General features: G+C 33.7%; 1 protein-coding gene across 1 annotated transcript in view; it reads left to right on the top strand.

The window, feature by feature from the left end:
• The window catches only part of LOC123526611 (uncharacterized), a 34000-nt gene extending 11252 nt beyond the window's left edge, over nt 1-22748 (top strand). Inside the window, exons 4-7 of the mRNA XM_053547140.1 lie at nt 17975-18204; nt 18670-18793; nt 19178-19262; nt 21907-22748. Of these exons, the coding sequence (XP_053403115.1) occupies nt 17975-18204; nt 18670-18793; nt 19178-19262; nt 21907-21977 (510 nt within the window). The 3' untranslated portion in view covers nt 21978-22748. The remainder of the gene's footprint in view (nt 1-17974; nt 18205-18669; nt 18794-19177; nt 19263-21906) is intronic.
• The last annotated feature ends 373 nt before the right edge of the window (nt 22749-23121 follow it).

Below are 23121 nucleotides of genomic sequence, written 5' to 3'. Positions count from 1 at the left end.
TTTCCAGTGGGATAATTCATAAGAACGAAAGAATTAGAACCTATTTATCTCATTATTGTAAGACAACTAATTTTCATAATCACACCATACCTAACAAGTTTGCATCCTTTACTAAAACTAACAAAAATGAAATTTGGTAAAGATACACATATGCAAATATTCATTCTAACACTTTTAAGATTTTCTTTTATAAACAAAGAAGGATTTTACCGTGTATTGTGCTGTCGATTAAAACACGTTTCGCAAAATGACCTACTTTTGGCTATTCCGGTTTACTCCCTCGTATTTAAACCCGCTTTACGTTGCTCAGAGCCAAGGGAAGTAATGCGTCCATTTACGCCTAAAAAAGTATTCCAGACTAATATCCCTTCCTGGTGTAATTCGAACGTGTGTTCGAATGGAAATAGATTTTAGTTTTGGGTGCTTTAATGATAAATAAAACATGTTTTCTCGTTCAGATGCATCGTAATTAATCACTTGGGCCTTCGTGATTATATTACTACGCATCTGAACTCAAAACCGTGTTTCATTTGCCAACAAAGCACGCAAAACTAAAATCTACTTCACAATTAGATCAAAAGACTCATTTATTTTGTAAACATGTGAGGGAGTGCTTTATTTTATTCAACCTTATCACTATACAATTTACTAGTGCAACATGGGACTAAATGAATGACTTGAAATATGAAGATTAGCAAAACAGGAGACTGTGTATGTTTGTTTAGCATGCCAGGTGTAAAGCACCCCATCACAGGACTCTTATCCAAATGTTAAAATCTTTTAGTTGGAAAAGCTTGGGATCGAACTCACGACCCTTGGTTTCATAGTCGGACAGTGTTTCCTCCAGACCACTGAGTCCCCCTTAAGAGACAATGATATTTGGGCTTTTATGGTAAAACTGTAAAATATCTCGCAACATTTTCAGACAGAAAGATTTTGGAATAGCAATTTATTTATTCAAAACACTTTATTACATTTAAAACAAAGTTCTTGCAGAAAAAAAAACACTTTTTTTACTGGATCCACCCATGAAATAACTCGAGAAACTCGTGTACAAACAAGGCAATTTTCATGCTGTTGATACATGATTTTCTTTTTGGAATGCTTTTCCGGGGACTTTCATATATATTACGGTTCAGAAAGAAATCTGTTATCTTCATCTTGTTTCTTCCATAATAGTGTACTCCTTTTTTTAGCATAAAAGATGCAATCTAATCCGAGGTATGTTTTGATGTATCATTTACCAACCACATACGCACTGCATCAGCAATGTTCTTCCTTGCTTCACCCTATTTTTACTCTCTTTTGAACGTAACGTCGGTTCAGATTTTGCCGATAACCGTAAAATATTGTAACTTGTGTCATTGTTTGTTTTTAGGGTTAATAGCAATGATTTTGGGAAGATTCATGTGGAAAGTTTTGATTTAATTTCTCACAGAATTCATATAAATCTTGGAAGCTTAATAAGTGCTCGTACGCGTACTCAAAATAACTCTAACGTACAGTTATTATTCTTGAAAATGTGTACCTGTTTACTTAAATGCTTTAATAATATGCAATACTATGGGAAATGTCATGTTTTTAATAACGAATTATTAGAAAAATTGTTTAAAACCTTACATTCACGCTTTTGGTATGAATTTTGTGAGAAATAAAATAGAAAACATACAGACCCATACTTCCCAAAATCATTGCTATGATTCCTTGAAACAAACATTCGCACAATACATTCATGGTTATCGGCAAAAATAGTGCATGTCAAATTGTGGGAATATGGGCCGCCGTGAGAAAAATATTGAGAAATATAGAGACCTATACCACATTGTAGATTGAAGTTAGTTATTGTAATTTCCCATGTATCTCTTTCCAGACACGCGACTGAAAAAAGTTATGACGTCATAAATATGGCGGCTTAAGAGAAAATAAAAAATCGTAGGCTGCTGAATAAATACAGGTGGCAACGTCTTTGAAAACTATGTTATCATTGCAAAATTGATATGTTTAGTGAAGGTAATGTTTATTCTAGCAGATAAAACACTTTTATGGAAACGGATTGAATTAATTATGCTTAGAATGAAAAAAAGATATCAATATGTATCAAAAAATGACGAAAACGACTGAATAACGATATTAAGTGAGCAAATGTCTATTTAATGGCGCAGTTTGTTCGATTTAAAATAGAAATAATCTGATAATCTATCACTACAATAGACGATTAGCATAATTATATGTATCTATATACCCTTTTTGTCTGTATGAGTGTGTCAGATCAGCTTAATACCCCGACACTGTGGTCAGAACTCAAGATCAATAGAAAAAATAATTGTTATAATTTTAAAAATGCTTTTTTCTAATGCATTTACAGCTTGTTGTAAACTATTTTGTAATGCAGATTCTCCTATTGAAACTGATTATTATTATTATTATTATTATATACCACATTTATATAGCACTCTTTTCATATAAAAATACGTTCAAAAGTGCTTTACATAAAAACATTTATATAATGTTCAATAAAAAATGGGAATTGAACTATTATAGAAGGAATTAAAATTACATTACGGTAATAAGATACCAAGCATTTTAAATTGGAAGGTAGGCAGATCAAAACATGAAACAAAAATACAATATCATAAAACATTATCTGACCTATCAAAGACACAGGTCAGAGCAGAATAGAACAGAAGATATCTTATATTTTGAACAGACAGAATTAAACAGTATGATGTCTGCGAAATGCATCACAGCATGCAAACCGACCCGGATGATTGAGTCAATCCCTACCTAAACGGTCCGGAGAACATCCATGATACATCCCACAGAAAAAAAAAATCATCGTCGTTTAGCGCTACAGTATATTTACGTTTTACAGAAGAAAATTCATAATACTAAAAACTACACATTGAGTCCTTTCAATGAACAAGATTTGGTCACTAATCACATCCCTTCATTTGTATTTTCAAGCAAAGCTCGCATATATGATCAGCAATACTATTTGTGATTCCTTAATTGCATATACAATTAGATTATGCTCTTTTCATAGATAATTTAACCTCTAATACATGTACCACTTCTAATTTATTAAATCGTATAACTTCATGTCGAACTGATATTTACCTCATGTGAAAAAAAAATATTGCGACAAATTATATGCAGATTCTGAAAAAAAACATTCCCAGAAAAATTAAAATCCAGCAATTACAGGGTGTGCTGTTCCGTCGTTTCGTATGATTCCTTTATTCTTTATACCTATTTACTAAATAATCCAATGAATTACAAAGGAATTGCTTTAATTAAATGCCCTTTCTTGTGTATTTAATTTCAGTTAAGCCTTTTCCTGCCTGTAACATTGCTAAAAATAATTTCCATGTGAACCTGTGAGGCAGTTTGTTAAAGCATCTCCTTATTAAACGATGTCCGGTAAGGGAATGCAGTTTTTCGAGAGATAACAAGTAATCCATGAGAACTACTTCTGCCTAGCTTGTCGTATGATTTAGAAAACGTTAAACACAGTTATGTGTGGCTACTATATGAAAAACAATTTACGCATTCTTGATGAAGTTTTCAAATACATACAATCAGTTGTTGCTCGAATAGTTGACATTTTTTTATGTCAGGGAGGTGTAGTTACTAAATGAAACTAACAATTCAAAGACTACAATACTGCATTGCTTGGGATTGATTTATCTCCATATCTTAAATTGATTTACACTTTCAAGTTCATTTACTGGAGTTTTTCTCTATTCAGATGGGGATGTTCCCCATACAATCTACTGCAATATATCAGCTTAGATAACTATCTGTTACTAAATACGTAGTTTGTCACAATCAGCTGTTGTTTGTCGGTTATATGCGACGTTTAATAAATACACTTTCCTTAACTTTTATATAATCTTCATATATTTGCAAGAGCGACTTTCAAGAATTCAGTGAATGTTATCAATATGTCCTTTTGCAGATATACTGCTATTATCAAGTGCAAGAATATTCTACTAAATTTTACGATTGTAATTCAGACTTGTGTGGGTTATTTTTTTTTAAAGTTTAATAGCAATTTAAAACACTTCTATTACTAAGTGTATCAAAACAGTAGTTATTTATCAATTTCAATGAAAAGTTTCACGAATGATGAAATGTTTTATCATATGCGGTTTTGACCCTCTTATTTGGAGATATGTTGCATATTCGGTGTTCATTCTTTTGTCAGCTGGATGCTACACTTTCCTCTTTGATCGTGACCAACGAAAAAGGTGGACCACGCCATGACTGGTGGTTCTTAAACGCCATTGGGACTGAGCTGCTTTGATATATTTCTACTTTCCTGATTTGTCGGATCCTTAATAATGTTCTGCTGGTATTCTGCTTTCTGTAACGGCATGGAGAACAAATGCGCAAATGATTTGTTAAAAGCTTTAAGAAGATCCCTTGAAAGTATAGAACGCAAATAATCAAGAAAATAGAATACTAAATTTGTTCCTGAGAGGTTTAGAAACGTGTGCCCTTTTCCACCAGCTTAAGCTGAATTATATTATAATGATATTTAACGAACTTCATAATACTAAAGGACCAGAGGCTATTTAATAATAATAATAATAAAGACTTTATTTAAAGAGGCAACACAGTCAGGTAACCCGATCTTCCCTGTGAGCCTCATCATATATACAATATTTACAACAGTGTAGACTTTCAAATTAACATAGTAATGAAATACATAATTGTAGTCATGACAAAAAGTTATATAAAGCAATAAATAATTTGAAATATATGCACACAGGCACTCACACACATACACTCACACATGCGCACACACATGTACAAAATGCACAATTATAACAGTAGAAAATGACACAGATATTTCTATAATTAATAAATGTGGAATTTGCCCTTGAAAACCATTTTTAGACCTGTGACCCTTTCCAGTATGCCAGGTATTTTAGTTTAAAACAACTTAAGTTTTCTGCAGTACGGACTTCAACAGGCAACTCATTCCATAGACTGGGACCTGAATAATCGAGACATTTCCGAAATATTCCTATGTTTGGCTTTGGCAAGTACAGATTTTGTTTTGAATCTAATGACCTTAAGTTTACTTTTTTGACTTTGTGCAAGTATGTGAATTTTGTTTTGAAGTAGTCTGGGCATATGTCATTAAGTGATTTGTACACAATGATTGCTTTTTTATATTTAACCCTGTCAGGAAATTTCATCCAATTTGGTGTGGTAAATAGTTCCTCTGATGGAGTGTCAACATTAGTATCAAGAATTGTTCTTGCTGCTCGTTTCTGAAATTTTATAATTGTTTCAATTTCTGTTGCATTGCAGTTACCCCAAATAGAGCAGCAGTAATCTAAATGTGGTAAGATGTACGCATTAAAAAACATTTTTCGCACAGGCAAGTCTAAGAAACATTTTATACGCTGCAAGAGATATTTAATGTAGATATTTACCGGATCATTTTTGTGTTTCAATTAATAGTGTGCCCTCAGTTTCCCTTGCGTGAATAAGACACTCAGCAGTCGGGGGATTAAGTTTACGTATAATGTTCTACAACATTGGAATATGGTGGAGATACAGAGTGTGAGCATTATTGCCAAACTATTGTTTAAGCACACCAGCATTGTTTTGCAACTGACCATTCCAAGGCTTTGCCGCACTACGTTTCTTTATTTTACGTTTTAAGCTTTCTGTCTATTGGCTTTACTTCGTTCAGGTATTTATCATGTTCTAACCTATACATGTATTGCTGCAGAGTTTTACGGTTCAAATATGCGTTGCATTAACACGAATCAGAGTTTATCAAATCGTATCTGTTGAGAAATATTTTCAGTTTCAGAGAAAGAATGACGAAAGAAAAAAAATGAAATGATTATCCCCTGCCCCTGATGCCCCTCCACCTGCATTTAGCTAAACATAATGACTGAAAACCCTTAATAAACGTTTAAATGAATAAAGAATATTGTTTATAGATACTTTTGTTATCGCAGAGCTGAAGACGAATTAAGTAAAACGCTTTCAGTGTTGATGTCAAGTTTGAATGCATATGATTAACCAGTAATTCTGAGTAACTGAGTCGACTATTATGAATCTAACTAAGAAAATATCTGTTAAATTTCCACCGGCATAGTCGTCTTGATCGTACTTTAATCTTGTTTAAATAAAATTGCAAACAATGCATGTAATATGCACAAGTTCTAATGCTGTACATGTTCTAATAATAACAGCATAGACAATTACTTGTGCCGACATTGATTTGTATTGCATTTTCGACAAAATCCTTTCCTTCTAGGTACTGATTAAAACCAGATATTGATAACGTAGTTTCCCTTAGTGTATGTTTTATTTCTTGTAACGTTTGGAAATAATCTTATTTCAGATTCAACGCCATAAGATTAGTCTAAAAATATTTTATTTCAAGAAGTAGAAGCGACATGTAAAAATGCATTGCGAATTAGGTGGGTGGGGTACAAAAAAACAAAACAATTAAAATAACTTAAATATACTTTCTACTGAGAAAGTGCAAATATAATATATTTGATATGTCCAATTGGCTTGTTTAATAACATCATATCCGACATTATAAGCAATTTTACTAATATTTTTAATCATTATTCAGCAGTATTATTTTCGTAAACGGTCGCCATATTGATGACGTCATTTCCGGATCCAGTCGCGGTCCCCAAATGAGATACATACATATTGAACCAAGGAATAATTTGATATATGTGGCTATATTTCTCAACTACTTTCGAGAGGGATTACGAATGGCAGTGGACTAAAATTAAACCGTCGCTGAGTTAAAAAAGGGAGCAAACAAGGTGATAAGCCAGCAAGTAGTTCTTATGCAAGAACGTCGAATTAACCTAAGGTAAAGCACTAAGAAACTTTGATTTTTCAGCAAAAAAAGCTAACATGTGATAAAAGAATATTACATTTGTGTCTTTTCATATTAAACTTATTGGACTCGTCTTAACTGAGAAAATGCATGGAATGTGTTTGTCATGTTCAACAAATATGGACTGAAGTCCTCGGTCAGTCTAGTCAACTCCATTTGTATCTATCGCGCCTTAAAAATGATACTGAAAAACAGTGCATAACATGCCCGTCAGACACAATCAAAGAAATAAGCAAAGCATACAAATGTGATCAGGCTGGTCAAACAGACTCAATCAAACCGAGTCTGCAATTTTCACAGTTTGCATTGTTTTCGGTGCTTCCGAGGAGGGATCTACTTTCCAGTTTTTATTCACAGTGATATGTGTTTTTTTAGTAGGACTTTCGTCAGTAATGCCAAAAATGTTCACTAACAAGTGCATATTGGTGCGCATGCCCTGCACGTGCAAAATATGCTATATTGATCAAAACGCCTAATGCTGTTACGCTGGTCGTGAGTCGGCCAAAAATAAATCAATAATAAGTTGCAGTACCTATTCAAATGTCGGTATGTGAAATTTCTTGTAAATACATGCATTATTATCAAAATAGTTATACAATATAAACTGACCAGTTAGGAATTTTGTTAAGTGTATTATCAAAAATAGTGTGGTAAACCTGGGTTTTGGCAAAGAAATATTTTGCTTTTTGTAAATATCTGAATAAATAGTTTACGTTACCATGTTCTTTTATCATATATTAAAGAATACATTAAGACGGAGCTTTGCTGAAAAACTGACCCTCATTGGGTAAAAATTGTTCGAGATATTCCCAAAAATATACCTAAAAGACACCCCGACTTGGAGAAAGTTTATCAGCATAAACCATTAAATGCTCCTAAATGCATACTTTATATTTTGCCATGGTATTTCCACTTTCAATATGTTGTAAATATATGTCTTAATATTTATGTAAAGTTTGAGGACATGACATTATGTAGCTTTGAAGTAATCTTGAAAAATCTACTTTGTTTACATTTTTGCTAGTCCATTTCATATGTGGCTAGAGCTGGCCAATGAAAATATTTATTAAAAATATTTAGAGATACTGTTCAGGGGTGGCTAACTCGAAACTTACGATATCGCTGAATTTACGAGGTTATTTACGACAGTGTTAAGGTAACACTAAGGACCTTAACGCTAAGGTAACGCTATTTCTATAACTCAAAGCATACCTTATCAACCTCGTATGTTGAGCCTGACTTACGATACCGTAAACGTAAAAATGTGCATAAAAATGAAACGGGAATCTACCTCATTTGTAATTGTCCTATCTTTAAGAAAAAAATATGTAACAACCTGTAATTATTTCCTTCATTTTTGTGTTGATTTATTTTAACTAAAGCAATTAGAAAATACTTATTAAATCCCACAGGTGTCCGTACCGGAGCAAGGGTATAAGAAGATTTTGGAACATCGTGAAATCGTTCAAAAGGTCCTTTTTGCTGTTGTCTAAAAATGTCAGTATATATATTCGTCGGATGTCAGATATTTCCATATTTAAAAGCGGCAACCTAGACATTTCAGAAATATTTTTAAAATTAAGTCCGTGTAATAATTGTTGATTATACGGAAGCGTGAAAGGGCCATCAGACGCTAATACGTTTTATTACGTTAGAGCCGCGGAAAGGATATAATTATAGTTGATATTATGATTATTTATCGCCTTTTTCAGACATATCAAAAAAACAAACAAAAAGAAAAAAACACCCGGCCCAGTGGGCCTATAAGCCAACAGTGAATGAAATTCGTATGAAATTAATGGCTTACAAAAGGCACCCTAATGTGTTTTCTAGTAAAAGAAGTTGAGTGCCACATTTGTGATCAGGAAAAGTTAATAGGTTCTTATGTAATTGTACTAAAACAGTTTGTAACTGACCAATAATACATTGAATATATACAATATTATACACAATATGTATATACAGGTTAGGTTAACTTGAATGGTAAAGGCAACGCGCCGACAGTGGTTAGTTAGGGAGGTTGTGTCCCACCCTCCTCCATAGGATGGTTTGTAGGGGTGGGGGGCTCCTCCAAGGCAAAATAGGATATATGATATGAAAAACACACTTTGGTGCGCTGTTTTTATTTAAAAGAAAAAAATACTCTTTCCACTCCGTGCTCTACCCCGGGTATTAATATTAATTTATGGTTCATTTGTAATGTGTCTCTCTTGCGATGGAGGTCTCGGTGCATCAGAGATCTTACTTTTTGGGAGGTAAATGTATAATTTTCTTGTTGATGAAGCTTCTTGTTTATCTCATACGAGTAAAATTAAATGTAAAATGTTCAGACAATTTTCCCTACAATCAAAGTTCCGTCTAATGTTGCTGTCATGCTGAAAAGGACATTAGTTTTCTATGAAAACAGTTCTTCTTTCATACAATGACAGGCATATCGTCATTTTTCGACAATAAAAATATAAAAAAAAGAAATTCAATAAATAAAATTTGAAGGCTAAGAGGATGAGATATAAGATGAAATGAAGATTCAAAGAGGCTTTTTGCACACATTTAATGTTGAACTGTGATAGAGGTATACAGTACATCCTGCATTAGCGGTCACCTACAGGTATTAATTAAACAGCCACTTGCCTTAAGTAGCCATTCTAGAAACTTCCCAAACTGACGTATCTATTGTTCCGAACGAAAACCTCTAAGATATTGTTTTGATAAAATTATGGGCAACACCTTTGACCCTCATCCTTGGCTGATACTACAATACTGGAGCTTATTTGAAACTGAAAAGTGAAGATCAAAGTTTATGCTGGTATCTACAATGTATAACATAACTTATTTGAGACAGACATTATGGTTATTTTTAAAGACTTAACGTGTACTACACGAATATACTTTTTTTAGTATGACAAATAAATAAATTTTTATTCGTATAAAATACTCGTACAATTTTGAAGCAATGGTATGTGTAAACGTGTAGCAAGAATTTATCATTAGTTTTAACACATCTGACCGAATGAGTTTTGCTGTTAATGGTTTAAATTCTAAATTTGAGTAATTTAAGTCGAAGAATTTAACGGAAAACTTAATCCTCTACTCTTCTTGGAATGACAGTAGATATACATTCATCTCTAGTTGATATAAGACGTTCTCTCCCCTGCAATCATTTGAATTTCCGTACATTTACAGTATTAAGGTTTTTGTCTGTTTATATTATTCGAACGCAGTTATCAAGAGCTCTTTTCTCATTTTGTTTTACAAATGCAATGACAGTGCAACTTATGTTCATATTACCAAGTAATGAGATCCAAGCAACTTGAAAGGCAAAATGACTTGACTTGCGGCATTCATTTCGCTATTTACATTTAAAAGCAGTTTCATCGGACCATTTTTTCCATAGTATTGTAGACACTTCTTGCATTTAGTAGTGTTTAGATTATGATGCAAATGTATCTGATAACGTATACTGTCATTTTGTTACAGTAAACTGTTTTGACCGCTTAACTTGATTCAGTATTATATCTGGTAAATCTTTTGAAGATTACTAAAATTTCTTTACTCACGTGTCTGAATCATGGAAGGATATCAAATTATGTTAACCTGTCATCCACTTTTTGTAATAGTGGTAAAACTTTTGTTGATATAAATCTACATTTGAGCACGGTAGGCATTTAAAGTGCGCGTCTACAATAGAAATTATTATATGAATGACAGTTGTGAAATATTTACTAAACTGTAGGACTAGGAGTACCAAAATCTGCATTAGGCAAGTACATTTATTTTGACCGTGTCAGATATGCATATGCAACAGAAATGTTTTATCAATCACTGAACTAGCTAATTACATTAAATTACATTTAAATGTGGAACATCTTAATTGAACGACTGAAACGTCGAGATCTGATATTTCTTCAAACATGTCCTCGTAAGTAGGAGTCCGAAATAGATGCGTTAATCACACAGCAAAATATATGATATAAGACAGAAGAAAGTATCAGTATTATACAACTAACATACGAAATATCAATTTATATAATATTGACTGAAAATTTCCTATATATGTTGTGATTTAAAAAAATGTTTTGATGAACATCGGAAGGTTTATATATACCATCAATTCAAAAAGTGACTTGCATGTTTGAGGTCATTTGAAGATCTTTGTAAATTTTCATTAATACTCGTATCTCTTATGTTTTTTTTTACTAAATAAAATGCCATTGCTCAATACTTGTATTAAGGCAACTTTGTATGGTTTGAAATGATAGTTGCCTTGCAGGCAGGCGAAAAAAACACAGATTTTTTAGGAAATTACCTCTATATCGAATTAAAAAAAAAACAACAGGAATTGGAAAAGCTAGATTATAAATAAAAAAATAATCAGAAAGTTAAACAAAACTTAATTTCTTCAATTTTCTATCTATTTACGATATAGATAAGGCACAATTTTTTTACCTTAAGATAAGGCATTACTGAAGGTATCTCGTATTTTACGAGAAGATTGAGTGAATCAAAAAAATCCCTACGAGCAAGAAAAGGTGACGTTACGACCACCTTAGGACTTAAGGGACCTTTGAGTTAGTCACCCCAGGTCTGAAACTTTACTGTTATATCAAGGATATTAATTTTTAGTTATGTGAAATTTTGTAGATTTTTTAGAAACCTTGTTCTCTTGTAATCCTATAAAAATGGCCCTTAGATGTGGAGACTGATTCTGGCAGCCATATTGGATATTTTTGGGAGAATTTGTGTGTCATTTCTTTGACACTTGCTTCAAGTGCTTTAAAATCATTATTTGTAATTTTAAATATACTGATAAGGTGTAGTTTTTCTTCTAGTTTGTGTTGATGTAATTGGTTTTTGAGGACATTTTTTCTATTTCTTGCATTTGGTGAGAAAAGTTTTACATATTTGGGAAAATGTCATTGACCAATCAGATTGCGGCATTTTTGGTGCTTCTGTATAAATATGGGCTTATCAGTTATTTCTTGGCTCTTCTAGTTTACACTTTTGGATTAAACACTTATCTTAGTTAGGAAATTATTGGAAATTTGGAGCCAATTTTAGGAACTTTGGATTTTATTTTTATTGGGGAATAATTTAGAAATTTGGAGTTTAATTAATTTGCTCAAGAAAATTACTGAATTTATTTGGAATACATGTAGTTGTGGAAATTTCTGATAATATTGACATGTATTTTAATTGGTGTATAATATTAATTGTAGAAGCTTATTTGTAGATACAATCTTGATTTTTGTAGTTGTGAATGTGTGGTTATGACAGGCCTTTAGATTTAATAGATTTATAAAACTGAACTTACTCTTGTGTTTTCATTTAATACTACATAAAGTGTTGATTTTCTCCAATTTATAATCTAAGTGGTGTTATAATAACTAAACTTATTATTACAGCACTTAGCATTATAATAACTTTGAAATAGCCCAGAAAGTGGCTTATAAGGAACCTGGCTTTTCCTTAGATTAATTAAGCCAGTGGTGTCGGCCATCCGGAACATTTACCCCCAAAACTCCAGCAATAAGAACATTGCCAACAACCACATTTTAGGGTCTTCGTTGAACATTTAACCCCGGGACTGGGGTTTACGACAATAGAATAAACTTAAAAGGTCATTTTTTCCAAATTATGCTTTGTTTCCGATATTAATCTCTTTTATTGGGAAGGACATGATTTTATTGATCGGTCATTACGACTGCTTACCTAACACCTTAGTTTTATTTTATTACATTGTTGTGTTGGGTTCATTTGTATCGCTATAATTTAGTCCTTAGGTGACATTTTCAGCTTTTTGTTGTGGGGAAAGACACGAGGAAAACCTCAAAAAATTGTTTCAGGCATGGGCGGGTACTTTAGTAGAAACAACGATCTTCCGTTCATCGGAAATATTTTAAAATCATAGCCACCATTAAATCTATAATAAAATGTTTCAATGAAAAGAAAGGACCATTTCAAGAGATACAATATTGTTACTACACAAAGAGTAGTATCCTCTACAATGTCATTAAATAATTAAGGTTTTCTCGTTGTCGTCAGCTTCCCAAACAAACCTGTATTCTTTGATTAAAAAACATTCTTTCATAATAAATAATATTATCTAAGAAATACAGAAATAAAGATATCATTAAACAATTTCTAAACGTTTTTCTGAATAAATTGCTTATAGATACACGGTGACTTCAACTTTTTTCTATCCATTTTGAAGCATTATAGTGCGTCATTAAAGCTGCCAAATATTTTTGAAATCTTAACAGCAGATCTAAATTAAAAATAAAGTGGATGGGGTAATTATGTTAGCATGTAAAAATGAAAGAGATTTGCTAGTGGTATTTATACTTATATAATACTGATAAAAACGGTATCAACTTCGGACTGCGTCCTCGGTCGATATCGCTTTTATCAGGTCGATAAATTCACATAATGACCGCACCAAAAGGCAATATTGTAAAAATTTAAAAACATGTTGATATCCCTATATACTGACATTAGCATTAACACGTAACATATTATAGTGAAAATAATTTACAAAGCAAACTATTTGCACAACAAATGAAAGGACCATGTATGATAAGGGGTGTTTTTGGCCCCAAATTCAATTTTGTTTTTAAATGCATCATAAAATATGTCTATTTTCTTTATTTAGTTGCCAAATATCTGAATAAAGTCAGTATTTTAAAAAATACTGATTTATATATACATGCGTTCAAGTGTGTGAATATTTGCTTTATAAGGGTGTTTGCTTTAAAAAAGTGTCATATTGAAGTTATCATTTCAAATTACTTAAATTAGAAATTTACTTGATCATCCATTGCTAATATAGTGTGAAATTTATTTTGACATTTATGTATCATTCTTCGTGTTTTTGCAGTCCTCAAAACATATTCAAAAACGTAAATTGTTCTCCCCTTCGCTCGTATCGTACTTTGGTGATAAAGTGCACGAAAATGTATAAAAATGTACAAAATCTGTGTTGATGGCATGAAACTAGACCTTGGATCATGACTTTTTACGCAAAACTGTTGCATTTTTTCTTTACAAAAATGCAATATTAATCCTTTATCTTTCAAATAATTTATCGTAAATGGTCCTTTATACATGAAGCAGAACAGGGTAAGAGGCTTACATGCCACCTACCACAAAGTTTTGGGTTTCACAGTGATATATTAAGCAAATAAAAAACAACAACAACCGGTTAGAGACTTCCACACCACAGAACACAATATACCAAAGCAAGAGATCTCTATGCCCTACCTAAAAATCGTAATTTACTCATCACTGTAATTAGCAGAAAGAAAGCAAGGAGGGTTAGTGGCTTCCATGCCACACATCATCATATAACAGGATAGTCCAACGTGTTGCATAATTATCCCTTTCATTTTGCTTCAGTTTGATATTATTGTTATCAGCGAACTATTGATTTAAGTGTAGACAAAATTTCAAGAAAGTACTTCCAGAGATTTGTAAGTTTTTGTCATAACAACAACAACTGGAAAAGTATATGTTTTGTTCAGTATAATGTGTCATATTTCAATGCAATAATCCTATTCCAAGGTGCAGTCACTTTAAGTTTCTCGGCAATTTCCGAATGCGATTTCGGCTTTCTCAAACTGGTATAAACTACATTAGCAGACGGCGAATGCGGAAAAAGCAGGGAATCTTCTGTTAAGAGCGTCTTCAGTATCTTGCACAGCATTCTGGAGGGGGGGGGGGGGGGGGGGGGCAGGAGTGTATGATAATATTTGTAAACAGCGCATAAACTCTTAAAACACGCTTACTCTCCTGTTCTCATAAACAGGAAATACTATGTTTTATGCAATGAAGGGATAACACATGCTTCTTCGTGTTATAACACGTGCTCGAGCACGGTAGGGCGATGGTATCAACAAATCCTGAGGCATAATGCCGCATTCTGAAGCTGTGACCAACACAAACACAAAACACAAAAGGAAAAAACGCGTATAAAAATACACTGTCTCTCAGCGTCATTATATTTCCATCAAATGCGCAGGAATGTCTGATATTTTTTTTCACTTTGATGGTATTTCCTTTTTGGGTCGTAATACATTTACGCTTTGCTACGGAACGCGCATCTATAAACGGTTGTTTTAACAGCACGAGCGCGAGAATCTCTCTGTTATCATATGTTTTCTCTCCTTCTTAAACATCTCCAAAAATTGACAAGAACAGCAGTTTTATGCTAGACTATTTTTATACGTAAAGTTTGATAACATAGGAACTCTCCAGCTCATGCGCTGTAAATATTCCGTTTTATATAAATTATACTCGTTCCCTGGCAAATTTTAAGCGTATTACGACCCTAGAACGTATAATTTTAAACGAAATTACACCAACGTGACCAAACAAGACTGACATTACCGAAAAAAAAAACATTCTGAAGTCACGTCAATCTCCTATTTGGTGCCAAACATGCGCTAAAAATAAAACTTTTGAACGCCTTGTTCTGCATATATCACTTCTTTGTCGTTTCTAAGTTAAAACATGGTTCTGTTATTAGCTAACCTGAGCAATGCTCAGGTGAGTTTTTCTGATCACTCGATGTCCGGCGTCCGTCGTCTGTCGTCTGTCAACATTTAGCTTGTATATGCGATAGAGGCTGTATTTTTCAATTGATCTTCATGAAATTTAGTCAGAATAATAACCTTGATAACATCTAGGCCGAGTTCGAAAATGGGTTATCTGGGGTCAAAAACTAGGTCACTAGGTCAAGTCAAAGGAAAACATTGTGTATGCGATAGAGGCTGTATTTTTCAATTGATCTTCCTGAAATTAAGAAAAATGGTTAGAATGATAATCTTTTGTTCAGAATGATTGCCTTGATGAAATCTAGGTCAAGTTTGAACATAGGTTATCTGGGGTCCAAAAGTAGGCCACTATGTCAAATCAAAGGAAAAGCTTGTATATGCGATAGAGGCTGTATTTTTCAATTGATCTTCCTGAAATTAAGAAAAAATAATACCCTAAATAAAATCTTGGCCGAGTTTGAAAATGGGTTATCTGGGGTAACAAAGTAGGTCACTAGGTCAAATCAAAGAAAAACCTTGTGAATGCGATAGAGGCTGTATTTTTCAATTGATCTTCTTAAACTTTGGTCAGAATGATTGCAGTGATGAAATCTAGGAAAGTTTTGAATATGGGTCATCTGAGATTAAAATTAAGGTCACTAGGTCAAATCAAAGAAAAACTTTGTGTATGTGATAGAGGCTATATTTTACAATTGATCTTCCTGAAATTAAAGCAGAATGATTGTCTTGATAAAATCTAGGTCAAATTTGAATATAGGTCATCTTGGGTCAAAAAGTAGGTCACTAGGTCAAGTCAAAGGAAAACCTTGTGTATGCGATAGAGGCTGTAATTTTCAATTAATCTTCATGAAATTTGGTCAGAATGATTGCCTTGAAGAAATCTAGGTCAAGTTCGAATATGGGTCATCTGGGTCAAAAGTAGGTCACTAGATTAAATCAAAGGGAAACCTTGTGTATGCGATAGAGGCTGTTTTTTTTAATTGATTTTCATGAAATTTTGTCAGAATGATAGCCTTGATGAAATCTAGGTCAAGTTCTAATATGGGTCATCTTGGTTTAAAAACTAGGTCAATGTATGCGAAAGGGGCTGCATTTTACACTGGATTTTCATAAAATTTGGTCAGAACGGTTGCCTTAATAAAATCTATGTAAAGTTCGAATATGGGTCATCTGAGGTCAAAAAACTAGGTCACTAGGTCAAATCAAAGAAAAACCTTGTGTATGCGATAGAGGCTATATTTTAATCGGTCTTCATGAAATTTAGTAAAAATGATAGCCTTGATGAACTTTGTTCCTCTATTTTGTGTCATACTTCCTCATATCCATGGAAAGTACCACTTACATCCTTAAAAACATTTTATGACGACAATGTATTTAAACTTTTTGAAAAGTCCAATTTTTATGCCCCCGAAGGGAGGCATATAGTTTTTGAACCGTCTGTCCGTCTGTCGGTCTGTCGGTCTGTCAGTCTGTCGGTCTGTCAGTCTGTCAGTCTGTCCGCAATTTTCGTGTCCGGTCCATATCTTTGTCATCGATGGATGGATTTTCAAATAACTTGGCATGAATGTGTACCACAGTAAGACGACGTGTCGCGCGCAAGACCCAGGTCCGTAGCTCAAAGGTCAAGGACACACTTAGACATTAAAGGATAGTGCATTGATGGGCGTGTCCGGTCCATATCTTTGTCATCGATGGATGGATTTTTAAATAACTTGGCATGAATGTGTACCACAGTAAGACGATATGTCGCGTGCAAGACCCATGTCCGTAGCTCAAAGGTCAAGGTCACACTTAGACGTTAAAAGATAGTGCATTGATGGGCGTGTCCGGTCCATATCTTTGTCATCCATGGATGGATTTTCAAATAACTTGGCATGAATGTGTACCACAGTAAGACGACGTGTCGCACGCAAGATCCAGGTCCGTAGCTCAAAGGTCAAGGTCACACTTAGACGTTAAAGGTCATTTTTCATGATATTGCATTGATGGGCGTGTCCGGTCCATATCTTTGTCATTCATGCATGGATTTTAAAATAACTACGCATGAATGTATGACACAGTAAGACGACGTGTCGTGCGCAAGACCCAGCACCGTAGGTCAAAGGTCCTAAACTCTAACATCGGCCATAACTATTCATTCAAAGTGCCATCGGGGGCATGTGTCATCCTATGGAGACAGCTCTTGTTTGGTGTGTTTTGACCTATCTCTGCCTGGTAACGAGTTTTGTATGGACTTGTATATACAGTTTATATATTTTTTTATCATTAGTCAAAAAAAAAAGCAATATATGTGCAAATACAGGTGCTAGTGTAAATCAGTTCTGACACCACGAAATAGTATGATAAATGTTACTTTTTTAGACAGCTGGCGGACTCGACATTCTGCCCATGGGCATGCAGAATGTATTTCTAGTTTCATTCTTGTTTTAACTTGCATCCTTTTATCACATTTAGGTAGAATGCTTCCCTAAACTAACATTTATTTGAGATGTAAAATATACATGTATATGATATATCTGTTCATTTGTTTCAGGATGGCAAACAGGTGAGGAATGATCTGGCTGTACATATAGCAGTGTCGAGATGGCCAGAAGAAGTTCGCCAACAATTGAAGGAAGCAGACAGGAAATGGTTCAGAACCGACAAGCCACTTTCACAGACCTTGGTGAAGTCTCTTACGAAACACAAAGAGATGCAGAAATACGTTAGAGAAGGAATTTCTGTCCTGAGTAACAATGGTGTTCAGGCCTTCAAGAAAAAACTGTAAGTACTAATCACAGAGAGGACCATAAATATTGTCAGTTGCTGTAAAAATGTTAAAATTTGTAAAGTATTTATCAAAAGATTCTTATTCTAGATAAAATATCTGCAGGCAGTATAGGCAGATTTTAATTTTGTTGTGATATTGACATTCAGAATGTTAAATACAAACGTATTTAGAACTTTTATAAATGAAGGAGCTTGTCAAGAGATTAATATGAATGATAAGAAATTGCAAATAATTGTATATTTATTTTATATATTCTGAAATAAAACATATGTACATCAAAAACAAGTTCTGGATTCCCAAGTATATAATCCATTGGATAAATAAATTAGTATATTGAAGCTTAGTCGTAATGAACAAATTGTCTTTTTAAGTTTTAATGAACTGCAATATTATCAAATTGAATATACTGTTTTTGAAATCATGTAATATACAAACTGGGATGTCTTTTGTATTTGAAGGAACCAATGGATGAGTGAGGAAGGAGTTGGGAAGTATAGAAAAGGCACATCTTCCGAGGCTTCATCTACCAGCAGTGTTCCAGTTGTGAGTGAATCTGCTGTTGAAACAAACCAAGTTTTCAAGGTAACATTTAGCTCATATCCTGTTGTTCGTTTTTGTCCATACAAAGGGTTGAGTTCCTCAGAACATTATCCACTGTGTGAGCTTTCCAACTGCTTACTTTGTTCGGTATCTGTGCATTGTATAGTCATTATAATAGTGATGCAAGTGAATAAAAGGATTGTGAAAACAAAATTTGTGTATTGAATAGATAAGGTGTCACATGTAGTTTTACTGACCTTCGATTAGTAGGTCATGTTTTTGATATTGAAAAACTGAAATAAGTCTACTGGAATGACCAGTGTTTGAATTTGATGTTTAAGTGGTTCACATGCAGTATTATCACAAACATTTAAGGTTTACTCACAATAGTTAAGTGAACAAATAGTGATATGATTTTCTTTTCAGAGCAAGTTTAATGTTGGTGATTTGGTCATGGCTAAATGGAATGATGGCAATATGTACGAAGCGAAAATAAAAAGAGTAGAAATTGGTAAGTTTATTTCAGTATTTACTAATTTTATTATCTCTCCCAGCACATAGTGGTGTGGGATGCATATTGATTCACTCCCGTGTGTATGTGATTGGCTGTCGTGTTACCGCACTCCAAGTCAACATTCCTCATCTGATCTTTACCAGACTTGAACAAAAGTTGATGATAAAGTTCTCTGGCAAGTTCGATAATTAGCCACATCAGAATTATGGCCTTAAAATCTTGTTTTTGATAATCAAGGCACTGAAAGTCTGATAATGCAGTTGAGGGATACATGCATTTTTCTCAAATTCAGCTCTAGTTTCCTTTGTGGTGTTAAGTTCGCAGATTTCTTAAAAAAAAATATATTTAGGATCATTTGCAGCAAAGTCTATTTTTTGCTCACCTGAGCCAAAAGCTCATGGTGAGCTTTTGTGACCACTCAATGTTCGGCATCTGTCAACATTTTCTAAAAAAATCTTCTTCTTGAAAACCACTGGGCAGAATTACACCAAACTTCACAGGAATGATCCTTGGGTGGCCCCCTTTCAAAATTTTTCAAAGAATTGAATTCAGTGCAGAAGTCTGGTTGACATGGCAAACAAAAGAAAAACTTTAAAAATCTTCTTGTCCAAAACCACAGGGCCTTGGGCTTTGATTTGATATCTGAGATGTAGCATCATCTAGTGGTCCTCTACCAAAATTGTTCAAATTATCTCCCTAGAGTCAAATATGGCCCCGCCCTGGGGTCACATGGTTTATATAGACTTATATAGGAAAAAATTTGAAAATCTTCTTGTACAAAACCACACAGCCTAGGGCTTAGATATTTGGTTAGTAATATCATCTAGTGGTCCTCTACCAAGAGTGTTCAAACTATCCCCCTAGGGTCACATATGGCCCTGCCCCGGGGGTCCCAAGTTTTACATAGACTTATATAGGAAAAAAAGTTTAAAAAAATCTTCTTGTCTGAAATAACAACACTTAGACCTTTGATATTTGGTTTGAAGCATTGTCTTATGGTCCACATAGTCGACAAGGTGAGCTTTTGTGATCACCCTTCGTCCGTTGTCCGTCGTCATTCCGTCCGTCAACAATTTCTTGTCTGCACGACAGTGGTTTCATTTATGATTTTATTTTAACCAAACTTGCACACAACTTGTATCACTATAAGATCACGGTTCCTTTCTTGAACTGGCCAGGTCCCATTATGGGTTCCAGAGTTATGGCCCCTGAAAGGGCCAGAATTAGCTATTTTGACCTTGTCTGCACAATAGCAGCTTCATTTATGCTTTTATTTTAACCAAACTTGCACACAACTTGTATCACCATAAGATCTCGGTTCCTTTCTTGAACTGGCGAGATTTCAGTATGGGTTCCAGAGTGATGGTCCCTGAAAGGGCCAGAATTAGCTATTTTGACCTTGTCTGCACAATAACAGCTTCATTTATGATTTGAATTTAATCAAACTTGCACAAAAATTGTGTCACCATAAGATCTTGGTTCCTTTCTTTAACCGGCCAGATCCCATAATGAGTTCCAGAGTTATGGCCCCTGAAAGGGCCAAAATTAGTTATTTTGACCTTGTCTGCACAATAGGAGCTTCATTAATAATTTTATTTTAACCAAAATTGCATACAACTTGTATCACCACAAGATCTTGCTTCCTTTCTTCAACTGGCCAGATTCCATCATGGGTTCCAGAGTTATGGCCCCTGAAAGGGCCAAAATTGGCTATTTTGGCTTTTGCAGCCATATAGAGACTTCTTTTATGGTTTTATTTGATGCAAACTTCCAAAATATCTTCCAACAACAATAAATCTTGGATTCCATGACAAATCAGATCCAATCATAGGTTCCAGAGTTATTTTATATCTGATTACCTCCACTGATTGTAATCAAAATGGATTTATATCAGTAAGTACTCACAGAACTTAGTTGAAATTTCATTATTGTTATTAGTTGGACTGAGACAATCAGGGTAGATAACTATGGACTGATTTTATGTCAAATTACCTCCCTTTATTTCAAATTAAAATTGTTATTTCTCCATAACTAATGAAGATACTGATCTGAGATTTCATTTATGTCAGATTTATTTGGCAGATCCTTCTTTTGTCCACTTACAATATTTTTTTTTTAATTACTTCCCTTTTACGTTACTATAAATAGCTTATTTTTAGTAACTTTTTTATTATTGGCCGTAGGGAAAACACAAGACCAGTTTTCTGTGGTACAACATGGATGGTACCTCCAATTTTTAGGTGTATTTTAACATATCTATACCTTGTAAGATATTTTTTTTTTCTGTTTGGTTAAATTTCTTCCCTTTGTTGTTCCTGTCCTTTGGACTTAGATATTTTTTCTGCGGACCTTCTTGTCCGCAAGTGCAATGATAACAGGTGAGCGATATAGGGCCATCATGGCCCTCTTGTTGATAGTTCTACAGTAAGTTCTGGTCAAATTTCACTTGTCCGTACAAGCTTTGGGACAACCTGGGCAATACGGACAATTGAATTTGCCGCGCCTGCTCAAAATCCCCAATAAGATCTCAGCTGAAGATTTGTGTATATTTAATATAACTTGTTTCTATTGTTTACCACTTTGTTTGTCAGAATAATGTCCAGGAGAATGGCTTCATTAGCATTTATTTTGTTTATTTCAGTGTATCATGTGCAGTACCTTGAAGATAATGTGCAAAAGAAGGTGTCAGAGGATGACATAGCGGAGAAGTAAATTTCCAGAGAAGACAACTGCTAAATGACATTTATATGGTCATTTCCGTACCCATGTGCTTATTCAGAGATCTAGAACATTTAGCTATTTTTTTCAGTTAAAGTTCTACTTTTATATTGACAGCTACATTTAGTCCTCATTTTAAAAATTGTCTCCATCAGAATGCAAAACATGTATATTTTTATGTGAATAAATATTATTGGCTAAGTTTATGATAAATTAAATGCTCGGCTCAGGCCCCATTACAGAAAAAAAAAGTGGATTGAATTAGTTGCTGGTGAACTTTCAGTATTTTCCAAATATAATGTGAACTATGAAAGGATAACTGCATCTTTAATATTTTTGGTATTTACTGTGTTTGTACTTTTGTCAGTTCCATGTATAACGAGTAAGTGCAAGAATCTGGTTTAAGATATAATATATCTCGTTTAGTGATTTGTCGCTGAAAAAATTATTGCTTGTAGTTCAAATATGAAGGAATTATTATACGCATCTGAACGACAAACAGTGATATTATTCAAGAGCAAATCTCTACATGAGATATATTATTTTGATTCTTATATGTTACCAATGATTTTATTAAAGTACATCCTTGACAGCATCCATTAAATATTTGCTTGTTTTCAACCGGTTTGTATTCCAACACGCCGCTTTGCAGTGTTACGTCAGAACAATGAATGTTGTATAAATAAATCACTATTTAGCCTTCTTTGTTTAATAGGAAAATGAATTGGGCATTGTTAGAATAATTCAAGCTGTATGTTTACATTCAATAGCATCACCAAATTCTCAACTGTTTCCAGTAAGGCTTAATTATTCGCTTTCGTATTTAAGCAGTATGGTAATTAGTTCAAGATATTGTTTGATGCTTTTTTGATTATTGTTCATATAGTCTTATACATTATGTATAAACAGTTTTGTGTTTGTAGTGTTTACATGTAATTAAGTTCGGGCTTAATGTTTCTCTAAAATTTATAAAACTTTGAGAAACTTTTCTTTCTAACCGAATTCTTTCATCCGTGTTAGTTAAAGTTGTGATGTACTAGTTTAATCAGCTTCAAGTGTATACATTTATTGTGAGTAAATAAGAGGCTATTTTTTGTTTTAGTTTAAGATTGAAATATATTTAGTGGATTGAACACTA

The sequence above is a fragment of the Mercenaria mercenaria genome, chromosome 7 (assembly GCF_021730395.1).
Source record: "Mercenaria mercenaria strain notata chromosome 7, MADL_Memer_1, whole genome shotgun sequence".
NCBI classification, from domain to species: Eukaryota; Metazoa; Mollusca; class Bivalvia; order Venerida; family Veneridae; genus Mercenaria; species Mercenaria mercenaria.
The sequence above is the reverse complement of the archived record's forward strand: the minus strand, read 5'-3'. Positions and strand labels throughout refer to the sequence as shown.